This window comes from Octodon degus, unplaced genomic scaffold (genome assembly GCF_000260255.1).
Source record: "Octodon degus isolate 3935 unplaced genomic scaffold, OctDeg1.0 scaffold00043, whole genome shotgun sequence".
In the NCBI taxonomy this organism is placed as follows: Eukaryota; Metazoa; Chordata; class Mammalia; order Rodentia; family Octodontidae; genus Octodon; species Octodon degus.
The window spans coordinates 11,478,697-11,499,369 of record NW_004524619.1 but is presented as its reverse complement, the minus strand read 5'-3'; the positions used below and the strand labels follow the sequence as shown (position 1 = coordinate 11,499,369).

General features: G+C 45.1%; 1 protein-coding gene and 1 pseudogene across 6 annotated transcripts in view; one reads left to right on the top strand and one right to left on the bottom strand.

Annotated features, from left to right (window-relative positions):
* Positions 1 to 6: 6 nt before the first annotated feature.
* The window catches only part of Mettl6 (methyltransferase like 6), a 25,804-nt gene continuing 5,137 nt past the window's right edge, over positions 7 to 20,673 (bottom strand). For 2 of the 6 annotated variants that reach the window (XM_023715736.1, XM_023715735.1), the window contains exons 4-6: positions 16,778 to 16,948; positions 5,038 to 5,179; positions 3,261 to 3,549 (exon numbers count right to left, since the gene is read on the bottom strand). In XM_023715736.1, coding sequence (XP_023571504.1) covers positions 3,356 to 3,549; positions 5,038 to 5,179; positions 16,778 to 16,948 — 507 coding nt within the window. In that variant the 3' untranslated portion in view covers positions 3,261 to 3,355. The other 4 variants (XR_002821189.1, XM_023715737.1, XM_023715738.1 and 1 more) reach the window with 4 other exon arrangements.
* On the top strand, positions 8,753 to 9,301 carry LOC105742232 (annotated as a pseudogene).

Below are 20,673 nucleotides of genomic sequence, written 5' to 3'. Positions count from 1 at the left end.
GGTGGCCTCCCTCTCTTGGGCACGCAAATCGTGGAGAACCTTCTCCCTGGTGTCTTCACCTGGGGGCACAGTAGTGGTGTACCCAGAGAGCACACGGAGACAGCAGGGAAGGGGGCACCCTTTCATTATGCTTAATTTTTAAAAACTGTTTTTGAAAAAAACTGTTTTGAGTTATTTAAACCATTTTACTGCCTCACAGCTAAAACACATGTGAATTAGGTCTCCCCATTCAGTTAAGGAGTATGTCTTCCAACCAATAAATTTTGGCAGTGCCGGTGGGGGAGGGACGTGTCCCTGAGTGGCTACTTCGCTACTGCTGGATGTGGGGATATTACTGGACCAGCTTGAGATACCCCAGCACTTGCAGCCTGGCTTTACTGACAAGAACTGCGGACCATCACTGCTCCTGCTGGTAGAAACAACTCCAGGCTGTGTCTGAAGATGTTGCTGGCCTGCTTCACCGCTGCATCCTCAGCCAGTGACGAGCAAAAGCAGAGGCCCTTGTAATGGAGGACAACTGTGACCAAAAACACCACAGACAGACGGAGGACTGTCAGCAGGACCGACGGTCCACGCACCTTTTCAGGATTCTGAAGCCCACCGGACACATTTCCTTTCGGTCCTCTCCACCCGAGGAATACATGCCTCTTTCTTTGGGGGTTACACCATAGCGACACCAAGTGAAGGCATCCGAAACAATCTTTTGATAGGTGTTTGATTTGACACTTTGATCTGTTATAAGATGAAATTGTTGAAAATGTTCTTTATAAGCGAGGGAAAGTCCTCAGACCCCAGAGCTGCTGCCTCAGGTTTGCCTTGAGTCTGGGCTTACTTAGCTCCTTTATCCCGACTCCAGGGGGTCAAATGTCATTTATCTTCAGTGTGTAAGGCCACCTTAATGTCTTTTTTTTTTTTTTAATAAACATTTATTTATTTATTTTTAAATTTTTTTATTTTAACATTTATTGTATGTGTGTGTGTGTGTGTGTGTGTGTGGTCAGCTCAGCCCACCAGGGGGCGCGGCTGGCTGGCATGTGGTGCTGGAGGATCGAACCGTGGTCCCTGTGCTTTGCCAAGCTTGTTCCAAGTAGGTGCTTTAGACCACTGAGCCATCTCTCCAGCCCCCACCTTAATGTCTTATTTCTGCCTCAGCTTAGCTTTTCCTTTACTCCAGTGTCTTTACTTAAAATTCTGTAAGATGTCTGTAAACACCTGTGGAAAGAACATGAGTGGTTACCTGGGGGGACCGTGGCTATGAGGGGACATGAGTATCTGGAGTACTAATGGTTTCTTTAGAGGGACATGTGGAGGGGCTAGAGTACTGATAATTCATTTCCTCAGTAGGACTCGTGGTACAGCAGTGTGTCCACGCTGTGGACCCAGTGGGCAGGGTGTCTGGTTTGTGCACCTTTCCATGTGTACACTAAACCTCAATAGTAGTGCAAAACCTGGGGACGAAGGAGCTGCCACCGATGCACCTAAGGGTTTACTTCGTGTGATACGTTCCATGCAGTTCTTTTCTTTAATCCTCAGAACACTAGGCAGATATGGCTCTGCACCTTTTACAAAGGAGGAATCTAATCTGAGGTTAAACCAGGTGAGGCCAGACGGCCTCTTCACCCTGCTCTCCATTTCCTTCCTCCATCTGTCTGTGTCAGGCTCAGCCACTCAATCCAAGAGGTAGTGGCCAGGCTTAGTGCAAAAACGGCACAAGGACTCTGTGGTGGGGCGGCAGGGGATAGAGCCAGTGTGGGTTGCATTTGGTGAAAAGCAGAGGGAAGAGCCTTGGACCGCGGCACTCAGGGCCTCCCTTGCTGTCCCCCTCCCCAACTGCTCCCAGGCAGGGCTTGTCTTCCCCGTGAGAAGGCCTAGGAGCTCACCATAGGCGCTGTATTCACAACTTGACTGAAACATTGAAAAAGATACGCTCTGCTTGTCACTCACACTCTTACCTAATAGCCACCTTCCAGCCTTCTAAACAAGGGAAGGAACACACCAAACAACATCTAGCGAGCCACAGGGTTTCTCTAGCTCCCCTCAGGAAGGGAAGCACACACTGTTAAGGCACCCAGCAAGAACGCTGACTGGGCAGGGCGTGGTGGTGCACGCAGCACTGGGAGGCTGCGGCAGGAGGACCATGAGGAAGGAGGGCAGCGGGCTACTTGAGCAAGTTCAAGGCCTGCCTGCGCTACCCAGGGAGACCCTGTGACTAAGAATAAGAAAAAAAGGGCGGGGGGGGGGGATGCTGCCAGGATTCAGCGTCTCTGTCCCTGTCTCTCTCTCACCACAAGGATTGTTCTGATTGTCTAGAACCATGACAGCTATTATCCAGCCCCTCCTCACCGAGACTCCTCTCCAGATGTGGCTGGGGTTGAAAGCCCAAGCTTGCTGCAGGTGCAGTAGTTACGAGACAGGACCATGTTTTCATACACTGTTTTCTATGCAAAAAGGGACACAAAGTCTTTCAGGATTAAGTTTTGTGGGAGGGCCCAAAGAACTCCGATTTTAATGCAGCAACACTGGGGAGCCAGGTCCGCAGGCCAGGTCCCAGATCTGCTCGCTTTCCATCACAATCCCAGCTATCCTGTCTTGGCCTCGGCATTCTCCCTACTGCTTGTTTCCCACCAGGAAATGCTGATGCCCATTCATGCTCTAAAATTCTAACTGGGTATGGGCTATACTGCTGGAGGAACAGCACTGTACGGGCAGATGTAGGCTACGGGGGTAGGTAGTGGCCTTTGCTTTCCCCAAGGGCAAAGAGTACAACCAGGAACTGGCCCAGCGATGGAGGGGCCAAGGATGAGCAGAGATGTGGCACAGGTGGTGTTGGTGGACTACTGGTCTTAAAGAGGGACATAAATGAACTAGAGGGAAGAGAAAGGCACCAGAGATGCTAGGAAGAGAAAACAATCCTTCAAGCTAAAAATGCACGTGGGAGTATTATTCTAGTGTATCTGCCTCAGTTTTCTACAAGGTCGTCTGCTGTGCCACCTAGAGGCACACTAGGAGTCACATGAGCAATGCTAAGAATCACCTGAAGGGTCACAGCACTCTTGGGTCTTGACGGATTTTACAGTCAGATGATGTGGCTAAACTATGTTACGTCACGAGACTTTCTTTACTTTCAGGCTTTTGAGTTTTATTTGCACTTATAGAATACACACGTACAGGCTTCTTTTAAAATATAAAACTATCTTTACTCATTTAAAAATTAAAATATAAAAACAAACAAACAAAAAGAGTGACTCAGGGGCCAGGGAGAAAGCGTAGAAGAATAAGTGCTTGCCTGGCAAGCAAAAGGTCCTGAGTTCAATCCCCAGTACTGCAAAAAAGAGTGACTCTTAAACTCTGCTCTTCAAGGAGAAATGCAATCACCAGCCTGGTGGTACAAGGCCGCAGTGCTGAGGTCCCGTGGAGGCCTGCGAAATTTGCCCTGGAGAAAAACTCTCGGCACACACAGGCCTTCTTTTTTGTTCACCGTCTCTCGGAACACGTATTCATTTACCACTTCTTCATACCCTGAGCCCACAAAGAGCCGAGTCAGGAATTCTGTAAGACAAGCAGGTTGCTAGTGTGCAGACGTATGCAGTGCTTAGGAGGTCTGAGGACTCTTTTTTTGGTAAACAAAATGGCAATGCTGAGCTGGAGAAGACAGTTCGGTGGTCTAAGTGCCTACCTGGCAAGTGCAAGGTCCCAAGTTTGATCCACAGCTCCACATGCCACGCTGGCCCTGAAACCAGGCGTGGTAGTGCATGCCTGTAGGCCCAGCACTGGGGAAGCTGAGACAGGAGGATCATGATGAGCCTGAACTGCACAGCGAGACTCTGTGCCAAATAAATAAATAAATTTTTTTAATTAAAAAATAAAGGCAACACTACAACTTTTTCAATGCTTGCCAGGCATGTGCTTAGGCCACTGAGCTATCTCCCAGGCCCTAAAATTTAAAGTGTTTTAAAAAACTGATACAAACACATCTTGTGGTCTTACACCCAAATAGAAACATCGAGTTAAACAATATAACCAGGAATAGTAAAAGGCTAGCCTGGAGTACATCCAGATTGTCCCATGAATAAGTTACAAATACAGAAGTCTGATTACAAAGAAACAGAGTTCAAAGTGGATAAATTCCAAGTGTGTGCACCAATGGTTCATATCAAGCACCTCATTCGTCCTAGGAGGAGGAGGAGGAGGGGAACTCCTGTGAGCAAAGCCGGGAGCGACATCACCCGGTGGTGAGGCGTCCCCAGAGGACTCCACCGCAGTGACGTACCACCACTTACCAAGCGAGACAAGGACACGTGGTTACAGAGCAGAGAACAAAGAGCGTTCTCCTGGAAGATGTGCTCCTACACACTTCGCGGACACTGCCTGTCTTCTCAATTCTTTATGGCTGGTTTAATCAGATTTTAATTACTCAAATATTAAAATACCTTCTCTATTTACTCTTGATATTTTTATGACTTTTGTGATTTTAATGATAATCAGTGGTCTTTAATTTTTAGTACCTAAAAGGATATTTCAAGATATAAAGATATTTGTAAAAACAGATCAAACAGGTATCTATAGCCCACATGACTATGTAGCTTGAAACTAATACTCAAAACAATGGAATACAGCACTTTCTTACCCAAAATGCCTTTTTGCACATCCCTTTAAAACAGAGTTGTATATATAAAGATCAACCACTTTTACTGAAAAAGGCTGCTTGCCTCTGAAACCTGGGAAAGTAACCTCCAGGGAATACGACCTGTTCTCTTCTGATTGAGCAAAGTGAAGCTGGCTCTCCCTTTCCCTTCCGTCACAGCTCTCCCAGGGCACCCAGATGGTGGGCCAACCCCATGCTAAGCCGTGCTGCCCCTAGAGATGGCCACAAGGTCCCCGCAGCAGGGCGGGTCAGCAGTGTGTGCGGTAGCACGTCCCAGGACCATGTGCGTGCACTACAGGCAGCTGCATGCCCACCCCACCACCGCGCAGTTATGATGCAACCGAGCACGGAAGCAAATACAGCGTCTTAAGGACAGATTCCATTCATCTTACCTTCAGTAAAAAAATATGATCGGGTTCCATCTTGTCTAACATAAAAGTTTTCTCCAAGTTTGCTGCTGGCTTTAAACCTAAGCATAGTGTGATCGTACAGCCCATAGTCACGGAAGAGGACATTTTTCCCTGGTTTTAATACCTACAAAACAAAAGCAGGCTGCATGTAATGTGTGAACCCCATCAAATAAACTGAAATCTGTCAGGAATGAAAATAACTTAGATTTGTGGTAATTACTATACTCATAACATGGAGGGAAAGGGCCTGCTCATGAAAGGAATGTAAGATCGGACTGAGGATCACGACACTAGAGCGTGTTCTAGTGCCTTGTAGGGCATTCTAAAGCCCAGGGTCACACAAAACACAAAAGATGGTCAACAAAACAAACCTATCCTCAGTAAAGCATATTCTCCCAACATTTTGTTAGCCATTTCCTAGTACTCAAATTGCTCAACTTCTTTTTTAAAAAACAAACAAACAAACATCATTTTGGCTCCTTACTGATTCAGGCTGGTTCCCCCATTTCTAAGTCCAGCTCTGGGCCCACTGCGCTACAGGAACACATTGCCCACTCACTACGCTAAGCACTGGCTCTTGCTTGGCCTTGCCAGCCTGCCACTTCTCAACGAACTGCTGCCCAGTGCTGAGAGGATGGAGTGTGGTGATTCTCCTCCGGGATATGAGAAATGACAGCTGACAAGCTCCCGAGATACGCTCATAGTCACCCATCAGCTTCTCAGCACTCACATTTAGGTCAAACGCAGCAAGGGGACAGACACATCCACTAGTTCTGGGGCACTGGAAAGGTTCCATTCCATTCTCATCAAAGGAAGAGAGAGGCTCAGAAGGGAGAGATAGTTTTTCCCTATACTTTCAGGCTGTGCTGGACTTCCCCCTACAAGTGGATCAGGCCAGCGTTCAACAGCTGAGGGAGGGGACCAGTTCAGGACCAGGAGGTGAGTCCCACATGAAAGCCTTCCAGAGATTAGGTATCAGAGAGGCGTCCCAAAGAGCCACAGCTTTGCAGAATACAAAGTGGGCCATATGGTGATGCTTGCTTTCTGAAAAGCTATGAATACTAGCACACCTCCTATGTGTTGTCAGTAAAGAAAAGCCTCTTAGATAAAAACAGTCTTACCTTGGAAGAAAGGCTAAGTTTTCAAATGTTAATAATCAAGAAGGAAAAATCCTGAAAAACTTAGTTCACAAGGGACTTATTCTTCATTTCAGAAAGAAGGAAAAACTGCATGGGACAGAGGAAAGAACACTCAGTACTGCGGAATCACAACTGAAACTCTAGTTCTTCCCATCAGCTAGCTGAGCAAGTAGTTTCAACCCTCAGAGGTTTTCTTATATGTAAAATAATAGTTATGCACTGATGTCTGCATAACCCAGGCACTTTCCAGTATTGTATTATTTCATTCAACAATGCCAAGAAATGGGTACGCTAGGTACTGACTTACCCACTCACAGTAAACATGGCTTACTTGCCGAATGTCTCAAGGAAAGTCAGTGACATACAGAAGATCAAAATTCAGGACTTCTGATGACAAAGTTGGTGTACTTTGCTATCCTATTAAACACACACACACACACACACACACACACACACACACACACAACCAAACCCAAATCCAAAAAAACACAAAGCCTAGAGGGAAGCCAGGCACTGTTAATGCACACCTGCTAAGCCCAGATACCTGGGAAGCTAAAACAGGAGGATCACAGGTTCTAGCCCGGCACAGGCTACTGAGCAAGACACTGTCTCAAAGTTTAAAAAGGGCTGAAGATGTAGTTCAGTGGCAGAGTGTCCCCGAGTTTCATCCCCAGTACCGGGGGGCAGGGGAAAGGAACTTTAACCTTTTTTTGAGACAATATACTTTTCATGAACTACGTGGCCCAGGCTGCCCGCAAATCTGCAGCAACTCTGTCTCAGCTTCTGAGTGTTGGGATTACCAGACATGTGCTGCCATGCTAGCTTGGACGTTTAGGGTTTAATCCCTTGGAGTAGTAAGACACACACAATGTCAGCTTAGCACTGTGATTGCTCACGTCAGGCTGAGGAGCTGGCCACAGGGTGCCTGTCTCATCAACAGCGGCTGAGAACTGCCTTTCTCTCTAGTAATCGCCCGATTAAGCACATGACTTCAGATGAATGAACCAGCTGTGATTGCACAGAAGGTAAAGGAGACTGCGGCTGAAAACTCATTCCAAATGAGTTGGAAAAAATTTTCCATTGGAGAGTAAAACTAGGAAGGATATTGAAATGCAACATGTCACTAAAGAAGCATGACTTGGGACAGCTCAAGTCAATTTTTTCTTTTTTCTTAATATAATGTTTCCTACCCACTAAAACTATGTAAATTTTATTAATACAAGGGGGGGAGAGGAAAGAAAAGAGGAAATTCCATATCTGAACAGTTGATAGGAATGTAGGAAGCTATAAATTCATGTCACTGGGCTGGCCAAATAGTTCAGCAGATTAAAGTGCCTGCATGCAGGTGCAGGGGCCGGAGGTTCGATCCTCAGGCCTGCCGTGCTGGCTCTGCCCCCAGGGTGTGCTGAGATGTCCATTGAGACTGGGCATGGTGGTGCGTGCCTGTAATCCCAGCTCTTGGGAGGCTGTAAACAGGCAGAACACTATGAGTGTGATCTAGTAGTGAGACCCTGAACACCCTGTAGACCCTTCCCTAAAATATAAAAACAAAACAAAAAAATCTAAAATCTCAGTATTCAGGCTTAATTGCAAAGGGAATTAGACAACAGGTCAACATTGATGTTTGATCTGGTTCTTATCCAATTCAGTTTGTAACCAGAATTGCAGAAAGAATCAAGCTTGTGAGCCAAGGTACCACCATACTTAGAATTGTAGGACTTATCATGTAATAGTAACCCCCAAAACCCCTACAAAAATAAGTGTACCATACGTTAGCTGTGAATGATACCTCAAACCCTCTGCCCACTTCCACGTCACCATGATCAGCAGTGCTGCATCTGCCCTTCGCTCCTCCCCTGCCCTCCCTAGAACATAAACCCCTAATCTAGAGGACCAGGGCAGACGTCTAAGATCAGAGCTGGAGCAGGGGAGAGAGAGTCAATTTAAGTAAAGAGCTACAACTTTATTTTCACTGCTTCCAGTGGAAACTTAGCATTCTTCAATCATGAACGAAAGCAACTAAAATTTCTACACTAAAGGAAATCAGATACTCTCACATCACCTACAGCTTTTGCAAATACCTTTCTCTCATTCACCACTACTTCAAAATTATGGTCCTTATGGTGCTGCTGAGCTATAGCCCCGGCCCTTTCTAGCCGGGCTTCTTAATTTTGCTAATCCAATAGTGTCTCATTATGATGTTAGTGTATTTTATGTTTCTTGGGTACCTGAGGTTACTGAGGGCACCATCTCACGTCCTATAAGATGATCCTGCACACCTGTTCATTTTCGTAACTTGTCTTCTTAGTGATAGGCAGGAATTCTTTACATAGTCTCCATAGCCTAGCTATTGTTTGTTACGCAGATTATGCATTACTTTTATTGTCTCAACCCCAACCCCAGAAAAAGACCCTCTCCAGCAGTGGGTAGAGGATGGAGGAGGAGCGACTGCTGCCAGATGCAGAGAGGGTGAACTGCTGAGTTCCCTCTGTCTACCTGTGCTCACGCCTGCCCCAAACACCCCACTGGTTAGATCATGGGTGAAGCGATTCAGGAGTATGGCCCTTCCTTCCCTGGTGCTGAAACTAGGGTCCTACTGCACCTCCTCAGCTGTACACTCAGCCCGCCTGCTGCCACCTGGTGGGCAACTACTCACCATGGAGATCAACCGGACTACAGAGCCACCACTCAACAGAGCTGGATGGACTGCACAGGCCTTCAGGACAAGGTCGCTGTCCTGCTTGGAGCCTCCTATGACCTCATCCCCCAGCTGAAGAAGTATGATGTGGACACGCTGGACATGGTCTTCCTTGACCACTGAAAGACCACTACTTGCCAGACACCCATCTCCTAGAGGAATGTCACCTACTGCGGAAAGGACAGTACTTCTGGCTGATGATGTCATCGTCCCAGGAACACCAGACTCCTGGCACACGTGCGTGGGAGTAGCAGCTTTGAATGCACACACTACAGCTCATACCTGGAGTTCATGAAGGTGACAGATGGCCTAGAAAAGGCTGTCTACGAGGGCCAAGGCAGCCCAGTGCAGCCTTAATTGCCACCCTGCTCTGGGTTCCCCTGCCAGTCTGGTCCAGAAGGATGAGATGGATGGATATATTCCTGCCGACATCACATCTGTGATTCTGGGGTCTTTCTTTAAGTATAGAGCATACTTTAGGCCTGTGAGGCATGAGCCTTCCTCAGGGCTGACCTTCTGTACTGCAGTTCTAAATTGTCACCCAATGGTATACTCCCAAGTGTAGGAGGCTTACCTTGCAAAACCACTGCAATGCATGCTACCTGCTGTACAGACTGAACTCAGGGCTTAGACATGCTGCAGTGGTAGAACCTTTGCCTAATATGGTATCTTCTGGAGACAGGGTCTTACTATGCAGCTCAGGCTGGCCTTGAACTCACGTTATAGCCTAGGCTGGTCTTGAACTTGCAACGATCTCCCTGCCTCAGTCTCCCAAGTGCTGGACTACAGGCATGTGCCACCATGCCTAGTAAGTATCAGCTCCAAGCGGTACCACTGGGGGGGGAGAAATTGTAGTAGAGCCAATGACAGTGTCACCAACTAGCAAATGGAATTCCAACAGAACATACACGCACTGCTCCACAGGCACTGATGAATTTATTAGACCTAGGAAAGGGTGAGGAAGCTGCAAACATCTGGAAACTGCTGGGCTCACACTCCCGCTGTCCTAGAGGTTTGTCGTCACTAGGTGGCAGCAGTGTCTCAGTGACAGTACCAACTACCAGCTCATCACATTTATGATTCAAATTTTCACTTTTTTAAGAATAAGTCATAACCTTTTTACTAGACTCAGCTAGCTGTAATAATCTTCTATACAAAAACTTTTTTTTTTATTTTAGGGAAGGGTCTAGAGGGTGTTCAGGGTCTCACTACTAGATAGGATTTGTAGTGATCTGCCTGTTTACAGCCTCCCAAGAGCTGGGATTACAAGCACATGCCACCACGCCCAGTCTCAATTGCTGTCTCAGCACACCACGGGGGGCGGAGCCAGCACAGCAGGCCCTGGATGGAACCCCCAGCCCCTGCACAGGCGCTTTAATCCGCTGATCTATTTGGCCGGCCTACAAAAACATTTAAAAATCTAAAATGGAAATTAAAGATCTAAACATTTCCAAAATAAAATAAAAATAAATTACTGGGGGCTGGGGAGATGGCTCAATAGAATAAGCACTTCCCTGGCAAGCACAAGGGCTTGAATTCAATCCCTAGTTCCAAAAAAAAAAAAAAAAGTAAAATAAAATAAACTACTTTTACTAACTCATATTTTTTAGTTTTGTACATTACATCGTCTTCTGAAGAACAGAAACTCCTAATTGTTTTATCATCTTTTTTTTTTTTTTTGTGGAACCAGGGATTGAACTCAGGCCCTTGTGCTTGCCAGGGAAGCGTTTATTCCACTGAGCCATCTCCCCAGCTCCCAGTTTTTGCCTTTTTTATCCAAGTGTTTAACTCATCTAAGAATGATTTTTATATAAGCTGTGAAGAAATCCATTTTTGCTTTTTGCTACTGAATGAAACAACAATGAGCAACATTTATTGAGCAGTGTTTCCCTTTCTAGTGATCAAAGCCACTGCTAGGGTATCAGGTTTCTGTAGATTAGAAATATGGATCTATTTCTCAGCTCTGTGTTATATTCCATTTCTCATGTCTATCCTGCCAAAACCATTCCATCAGGGATTTATGATGATGATTAATTATACCCCATCTGGCAAAAGTTATAGTCCTGTTGGTCTCTGGCAATGGGACACTCACACCATCTTTTACTTCTTCATATGTATTATGAATAATGGACAAGTTACCACTAAAATAAAGTCATGGCAACCTGAGCATAAAAACTAAATTTTTTGGCTGGGGAGATAGCTCAGTAGAATTAGCACTTGCCTGGCAAGCACAAGGGTCTGGGTTCAATCCTCAGTTCCAGGAAAAAAAAAAAACCCTAATTTTTTCCTTTAATTTTTTTTTTTTGTTGTTGTTGTTGTTAGGGAAGGGTCTACAGAGTGTCCAGGGTCTCACTACTAGATCTGACTTCTAGTAACCCACCTGTTTACAGCCTCCCAAGACTTGGAATTACAGGCACTGCCACCACGCCCAGTCTCAACTGCTGTCTTAGCACATCCCAGGGGTGGGGCCAGCAGGCCCAAGGATCGAGAACCCTGGCCCCTGTGCCTGCTTGCTGGCGCTTTAATCCGCTGAACTATTTGGCTAGCCCTACTTTTAATCTTTTTTTTTTTTTTTTGTGAAACTGGGGATTGAACTCAGGCCTTTGCGCTTATTCTACTAGGCCATCTCCCTGGCCCCTAATTTTAATCTTTTTGAGACAGGGTCTCACTATGCAGCTCAGGCAGGCCTTGAGCTCACTTTGTAACCTGGGCTGGTCTTGAACTCTCAACCATCCTCCTGCCTCAGCCTCCCAAGTGCTGGAATTGGGGCTGGGGATTTACTTCATAAGTAGAACACTTGCTTAACAAGTTGGAAGCCCTAGGCACCAAAAACAAAAAATAAAACAACCATGTGCTGGGATTACAGGCGTGTACCAGGCTCAGCTTATATAGAGGGTTTTTCTTCAGTGTGAGTTCATTTTTACAGAAATAGCTAGAAGCAAAGGTTTTCCCAGAGCGTTTACACATGCAGTATTTCTTTCCACTGTGGATTATTTCATGTCTATGAAGTGTACTGCTTGTTAAGGCTTTCTCACACTACAGACATACACAAGGTTTCTCCATACTGTTGAATTCTTTCATGTCTATAAATGTATTTACCAGTAAGGGTATTTCCACACTGCTTATATACACTGGTTTTTCTCCAGTTCTTTCATGTATATGAAAACATCTGGAAGAAAAGGCTTTCTTACATGCTCACACACATGGGATTTCTTCCCACAGTGATCCCACGCATATGAAGTGTGCTGCTATATATGAAAGATTTCCCACACTGCTGACATATACAAGGCTTCTCCACACTGAGTTCTTTCGTGTCCATACATGCATCAGTAAAGAGCTTCCCACACTGCTTACGTACACAAGGCTTCTGTCTGGTGTGAATCCTTTCATGTACCTGAAGGTGACTGTGTCTACAGAGTGTAGGCATTGCTTACATTAAGAAAAGGTTCTTTCTACTGTTTCTTTTCATGTCTCTGTAAGTTGCTGGATTGACTGCTTTCCCACATTGCTTACATTTACAGGGTCTCTCCCCACTGTGCATTCTTTCATGTACTTGAATGTAACTGGAAGAACTAAAGGCGTTCCCACATTGCTTACATTCTTTTATTTTTTTTTATTTTTTTTGCTTACATTTATAGGCTTTCCTTCCAGTGAGTCCTTTGTATTATTATTATTCTTTTGTATCAAGGATCAAACTTAAGACCTGTGCATGCCAGGCAGGTGTTTATGCTGCTGAGCTATATCTCCAACCCTGCCTTATGAAAGTAGTGAAAGTAATTGTAGGTTTTCCCATATTCCTATTTGTACAGTCTCCCCCTCCCCGCTTTTTCCTTTTTCTCTTTCCCTCCGGTGGTGGTACTGAGGATTGTCCTTTTCTTTTTGAGACAGGGTCTCATTATGTAGTCCAGGCTGGCTTTGAACTCACTATGCAGCCCAGGCTCACCTTAAACTTGTGGTGATTCTCCTGCATCAGCCTCCCGAGTGCTGGGATTACAGGTATACACCACTGTGCTGGACTCACTCCTCCAAATTCAGATCCCGAGTTCTGTGTGAGCTGTGATCAGGATTTCTCTATCTACAAGGCTTTCATGTAGTTTTAAACCAGGAGTATCATGTTCACATTAAGATCTGGAGTCCAGCCAGATTTCTCCACATTGACTCTATACTTGCATACTGGCAGAATCTCTCTTCCTCCTGACTTAAGATTTATCTCAGAATTTTTGCACTCATCTTCAATTTCCCATTTTCTTCCTACTGCAGGAATGTTCCAAAAGGTTTTCCACATTATAGCTCAGTTTCTTTTGGGAAGGATCCAGCAAAAGACACTCCTCTGTGGTGAAGGTCACAGTCACATCCTCCAAGTCCACTGCCTTCATTTCCTGTATTTGGGGTCTCCCAGAGGTCTTCCTATGCAGCCTACAGCAAAAGTCATATAGCTGAGTCTGACTGAGCAGGGGTGTCTGTCAGCAACAAACCAGAGGCTGCTGATTCAGGCACGCCCATTCCGACCTCATTATTGCAGCTGCCATAGGCTTTTGTGCCTCTCTTTTGTGATTCCTCTAACACTTTCTGATAAACTTTCTGCAAATATTGAGCCTGTGCCTCATTCTCAAATTTTTTTTTTTTTTTGCACCAGGAATTGAACTCAGGACCTTGTGCTTGCCAGCCAGGCACTGTACAGTTGAGCTGTATCCCCAGCTCTCATCCTCAAATTCTTTATTTAAATCTTGTATTTTTGAGCTCACTAGCACCTCCAGTATAATGTTAAGTAGAAGGTATGTCATAATGAAGGTATGTCAGCAATAGTCCACATGTATTACAGCGGTGTCATAAATTATAATGGAGTTGATCACCTGGTGAAGTTGTAACTGTAGTAACACCATAACATGCACTGTTTGTGGTGGTGCTGATCTAAACAAACCTATTAATTATATTTCCAGTCATATAAAAGTAAAGCATGATACTAAATGACTGTGTCACTGGTTTATGTACTTACTACATGTATCACTCTGCTTTTCATTACTGTAATAAAATACTTGAGGCTGGAAAACTTTTTAAAAAGGTTTCTTTACTGTTATAACTTCAAGGGTACAACAGCACCAGCACTAGCTCTGGTGAAGGCTTTATGGTGGCTGACAGGAGCCAGGCATGAGGCAGAGATCACAGAGCAAGGGGATGGACCTGACTTACAACTCTCTCACAAGAAGTAAGCACAGTTTCAATAAGAAATCTCTGAATCTCTTCTAAGAGCAGCCTCCAATGACGTAAAGACCACTTCTACCTGCAGCCACGAGCCTATGGTACATGCAGCCCTATCCTCTGTGATGATGTCACAAGTTGTATAAGTGGTTTCTTCTAAACTAAAACCTGAGTTTTCAGGTTTAACTGCAGTGTTGGAACTTTGCAATGAGTAGGTAGGTTTTGGGCTGCAGCCTGGCGCGTGGGCTCTGAAAGGCCTGCCATCACTGCCATAGGCTGTACCCTCAAAGTTCTAGTGCTTCTCACACTGCCGCACTGGAGGCCCAGCTTCCAACTGATAAAACTCTTGGGGCGCAATCCCAACCATATCCAAACCATTGCACACTATGCTGTAAATTTTCTTCTAATTGTAGAACGTACACCTGCTTATTAAAAAAAGTTGACTATAAGCCAGTATGTGGGGCTACACCAGCAGCAGCCTCACATATCTTGTGTGCACTGTGCCACCTGCATGCATCATGTTTCTCGTTCTTGCTTTATTATGATGATTATTAATTATTATTATTATTACTTATTCATTTATTTTGTGGAACTGGGATTGAATTCAGGCCCTTGTGCTTGCCAGGCAAGCGCTTATTCTACTGAGCCATCTCCCCAGGTTATTCTTGCTTTAATCTTGCGATCACATTAACATTGTGTTGTCACGACTCAAGAAGCAATAGGCTGTCACACACAGCCTACGAAGTGGTGGGCTCCACTCTATGCAGTAGGCTTGTGTACGCACACTTTTCCATGTTTATACAATGACAAAATGACATTTTGTCAAGTGACACATGATCCCTGACAGTGGCCTCTCTCATCCCCATGAAGCCACGAGGTTCCAGGTTCTTATCTTACTCTACCCCATCTCCAACTCTCCCCCAATACCTGAAACCCTTTGTCAGTGAAGTTACTAAGTGTCCACCACCCTTTCTTTTCTTTTCACAGAACCGGGGATTGAACTTCACCACCCTTTCTGAATGCTCCCTTCACATTCTTTTTTTTTTTTTTTTGGTGGAACTGGGGATTGAACTCAGGCCCTTGAGCTTGCCAGGCAAGCACTTATTCTACTGAGCCATTTCCCTGGCCCCGCCCTTCGCATTCTTATTCTCACAGAAAGCTATCTCCTGAGGACACATCTCCCTTGAACTTCTAAAGTCAGGCTGTGTCTCCTGTGTCTCCACCATCTGGTACCACTAGGCCTCGTGAGGGGACTGTTACCCTTACTACATTACGCGTATTCACCGTTTTTCTCTCTGTACAGCTTTTCCCCAAATCTCATTATCAAATTATATCACCCACTACCCCTTACTGTCACTTATCATTCTGGTGTCACTACCCCCATTTTGTGAGGAATATATTCTTCTGGCTTACTGTCCTAATCTGAATGCTATTCCATTTTATTTTAGTTTTTTTTTCTTTTTTTTTTTTAAGGGAAGGGCCTACAGGGTATTCAGGGTCTCACTACTAGATTGAACTCATAGTAATCTGCCTGTTTACAGCCTCCCAAGAGCTGGGATTACAGACCGAGCAACCACACCCAGTCTCAACTGCCATTTCAGCGTGCCCCAGGTGTGGGGCTGTCCATTTTTTGCTTCAATTTCAATGTTTCTAAATATGCTAGTTACTTTAAAAAAAATTTTTTTTTTTTAATTTCTTGTTTCTTAAAAATTTGCTCTTCTCTTTTCTAAAGATCTTGTTTGCCACTCTATCTAAACTCTATCTTACCCGTCATGGTAACATTCTAAAAACCTCAACACTAAGAACTAGAACCCCTCTCAATCCCCTCTCACTGGCAGACAAGTCACTTTTTATCCTGCTTCCTCCATCTCTGCAGCTTTCTAGTTCCTCATCTATTGGAACCCTCTGCCTTCCCTTAGAACTCTAAATCAGGTGATCCTAACCTCTCTTCCCTGATTCCTTTCCTTCTCTTCAGTTAGTTCCATGCCTCCTTGTGGGTATGTGTTAGGTCTGTACATCCTCAGACACCAGGGGTAGAGAGTGGAAGAACAAAAAAGCTTTATAAACTTCACAAGCAAAGACTCACACCAGTGTGGCAGGATTTAAATGTTCAAAAAAGTACTATCATAAGGGAGAATAATTCCCTAAGAAGTTTCCAGTGTCTTGAAATTTCTACCTCATGACTTCATTTTTATTTTTTGTCTTTTTGTGACAGGGTCTCACTATGCAGTTCAGGCTGGCTTTGAGCTGAGTGCTGGGATTAGCGGAGTGTGTCACCATGCTCAGCTTCACTTTTTAAAACAATAAAACCCACATGATGCCATGTTGCTGGCACTGCACTTCTAGGTAAGGACCCTAAGGCTTGGAGAGGTGAAGGGGGCTGCCCAACGGGGAGGCCAGGTTTTGCACTCCACCGCGCTCACCCCAGACTGTGCTACTGACTACTAACCCACAACCCCACTTCACAGCACAACTGCAACACAGGCCTCGCGTGCAAGGTGGCCAAGCAGCGCAAAGCGGATGGAGTGGGTGTGCTGTGCAGAAACCCCTGCTGGCTGCACAGGCTGCTGATGAATGCAGCTGACGAGAGCGGGGACCCTGCCTCTGGGCAGTACCCAAGCCGCGGGGGAAGGTAAGCAAGGGGGCTGGGATGAGCACCTCGTAAGCACAGCGCCGAGTTACCAACCTTGTAAATGTTCTCTAAGACAAGGTGCATCTTATCAGGGTGAATAGCTGACAGCACAAATATCAACATGACAACATCGACAGACTCCCGCGACACATGATCCAAAAGGTCATCTTTAGTGAGATCACACTGGAATGCCTTGCATCTCGCTGTATTATACAGTGGATTTTGCTAGAGGGAAAAAAGAAAAACTAAAGAATCACACTAATATGCATAGAAACATCTCGCATTGAAAGGAGATCCTGTATCCCCTTATGCAGCACTACACAGAAATGATCCCTCGTTAGGTAAAACTGAACAATGAGTCATTCACATATAAAATAACATTTCAAGCAAATAATCTTTGAGAGTAAAATACTGGCCTCAGCTCTTTTAATCCTCCTTGAATGGTTCCCTACAAACGTAAACCTTATGAGAAGCCCTTCCAAGCCCCCTCAGTGAGATGCTCCTGTAATTATTTTCCCTTGGTGCAATAAGCTCAATAAACCTGCGCTAATACATATTGGTTGTAACTCACATATAAGAATATCATGAAGAAAAATATTGAACTGAATAAATAGGACCTGAATAAATAGCTACAAAAAGTTATGAGATGGGAAAATCCAGTATTAAAAAGATGTCAACTCTACTTAAAGCTCCACCTATAGACCCAGTGCAATCTCAACTGAATTTCAACATTTATAGAAACTTGCCATGGTAAATCAAATTCATACAAAAGCAAGTATCACTTTTTAAAATGAAGAACAATGAAGGAGATACAATGTTGTGGCTCAGGCCTCGCTGCCCCCAGAGCCTCATGTGGTCACGGCATTTGTGGACAGCCTGGGTCATTTGAATCTATAGCACGTGATTTATGTGTAGAAAAGTGCTGGGATTAAGGTGGGTAACTGCTGGGTCAGTCCACCCATTAGATTGGCACCGCCGTAATCCCAGGAGACTGGATACAATAAAAGGGAAAGGAAAGAAGGAAGGAGGGAAGGAATAAAGAAGGAAGGAAGGAAGGAAGGAAGGAAGGAAGGAAGGAAGGAAGGAAGAAAGGAAGGGAGGGAAGAAAGAAAGAAAGAAAGAAAGAAAGAAAGAAAGAAAGAAAGAAAGAAAGAGAGAAAGAGGCTTGGGGCCAGTCCAGGGAGATGGCTCAGTAGAATAAGCGCTTCCCTGGCAAGTGGAAGGGCCTGAGTTCAATCCCTGGTTCCGCCAAAAAAAAAAAAGAAAGAAAGAAAGAAAGACAGAAAGAGGCTTGTTGCCCTTGTTTGCTGCTTTCGCTGTTTTCCGCTGCTATGGACTACTGCCCTCTGCCATGCACCACTCCACCCTGAGGCCAGAAGATTATAGACTGAAACCCCCACAAGCTACGAGCTAAGTAAGCCTTTCCTTTGGTAACTGGTGGGTACTGAGTATTTTGTCTCAGCGACAAGTAAAGAAACTAAGACTCTGTTAGACATCAAAATATATGACAAAATGGAGTAATAAGACAATGTGGTTTGAGGATTATGGCAAAGAACTCACTATGAGGCAGAACAGAGTCCCGAAACACACCTCTGTGATGTGTGTGAGCTTAGTATTTTATATGACTAAAAGACAAAGAACAATGAATAAAAAGGGAGGTGATAAAGGTGACAATTCACACAATCTACTGTGTTCTGACAACTAGCTACCCAGCTAGGCTCAGAAAGGAACAGATGTGGAACAATATAGCTCCTTCTCTTATAAGAAAATACCTGGAAAGACAGCAAACTAATGACTTGCTTTTTTTGTTTTGAATTCATTAAAAAAAAATTGTATCATGAGTCTGATCTACATAGAGACCCTGTACACCGTCCTAAAATACCAAAAACAAAACAAACAAACAAACAGAATCTACCATCCCCCCTAAAAAAGACAAATGCCTTCAGGGAGCCATAAAGACCCAAGCGCTCGTGCCTCAGTGAGGCCGCAGCCTCCAGACTGAGCAGCTGCTGGGAGAGTGTGAAGTCACAGGACTGTTCCTGGCCCTCTGAGGCTGTTTCCACCAAGAATCCCACCAGCATCTCAGGGAGAATGCTGCTCTTCTGGTGCTAGCTTTTACCCTACCTTTTAAGGAAGAAAAGGCTGAGTCTGCAGTGGAAAGGCTCTCTCAGGGCTGTAGCCTCAGGGCACTGGTGGCTATCCCCACAGCTTCTGGAAGGAAAACCACACAACCCAAACCCTGTCAATCTGCAAGGAGAACAGCTTCAAGATCACAGAGGGGGAGGGAGGTCCTGCAGCTGGGGAGGGATGAGTGAGAACAGTCTACTCCCAGAGAAGCAGAAATACTTGCGTAGGCCACGTCCTTGACACACAGGGCCACTTCACAGTTCAAAAATGGAGGACCACTGACTGTGTGGCACATACATGCTGGGAGGCTGAGGCAGGAGGACTAAAAATACAAGCCCAGCCTGAGTGACTAAGCAAGCTTTTGTCTGAAAATAAAAGGGGCTGAGATGCAGCTCAGTGCAAAGAGCAGGGGCTAAATGTAAACCACACCACCACACCACACCGCCCAGAACATTAGTAAAACTCACATTCCCCATCAAGTCATCAGCAATAATGACTGTGAGCTGCCACTGGGTAGTAAGAGAGCATCTGTAGGACAGTACAAAGGGAAGAGCTGAACTGAAGCCAAGAAGTGAGAGAAAAAAGCCCCCAGAGGAGGGTGCTATGCGGCCCACAACAACAGCGAAGCTCACCTAGCAACAATTGCAAAGAGCCCAACTCCGCCTGACTAGCTGACTGCAAATCCTTACTATCTCAAGCTGTCTACAGCCCTTAATGTATTCCACATCAGACTTCCACATCTTCTACAAGTCTGAAGAGAGCAAGCTACCAGTGAATCACAACCAAATAGGACACAGATGACAGAACTTAGTTTGGGCACTTAAGTAACACAAAGACCAAAGAAAAAGACACAGCATGGGTATGTTATGGATAGAAGCTGTGTTACACTGTATTGGATTTAAATGCCAGACACCCAAAACATGGAAACAGAAATAATGCTGCAGTTTAGTTCAGCACTTAGATCACCTCTGCGGGCAGGCCCTGGCCCCAGGGCATGCTGAGACAGCAACTGAGACCCTTCGTGGTGGCGCGAGCCTGCAATCCCAGCTCTCGGAGGCTGCACAGAGGAGAATCACTAGGAGTTCGATCTAGTAGTGAGACCCTGAACACCCTTCCCTAAAATACAGAAAGGAAAAAAAAAAAAAAAAAATAGATCACCTGTGTCTAGAAGAGATGCAGTGAACTCGATAAAAGGATCACAGAGATCACACAAATTGAAAGTGCTTTTAAAGAAAAAACCCTAGAGGAAGAAACCACAGACAACCTGTAAGCATTGTGGGAAAACCATAAATGGTATACCATACATGTAAATGGAGTACGGGGAGAGACGAGAGAACAAGAAAATCAGAAATTATCTGAAAAAATTACAACTGATTTTTCCCGATTAAAAAAATAAAAAACTTATTAAAATTCAGCTAGTTCTGTCTAAATGCTAGGAGTTAAAAACTAAACGCAGCAACGCCTTAGTACCTTAAAAGGAAGATTTCTCAATCTGATATAATTGAAGTTCTGTGTGAGCCAACCACCATCACAAACAACACTGAATAAAGTAGGAGAAATGTTTGCAACATACATAACAGACTATCCCAGGATACAAGAATAAAGAGAAATGACAAAGCCCTAGAAGATGTGCAGGAGTTACAAGCACACCGCCCTTTCTGCAACAGAAGCCCCACCTAGAGGGGAGGTGGTTTGTGAAGACCGGCTCGCTGCTGGGCTGCACATCCCAGTCTGGCCTGGCACTCTCACTGATCCCCTAGTCTGGCCTGGCACTCTCACTGATCCCCTAGTCTGGCCTGGCACTCTCACTGATCCCCTAGTCT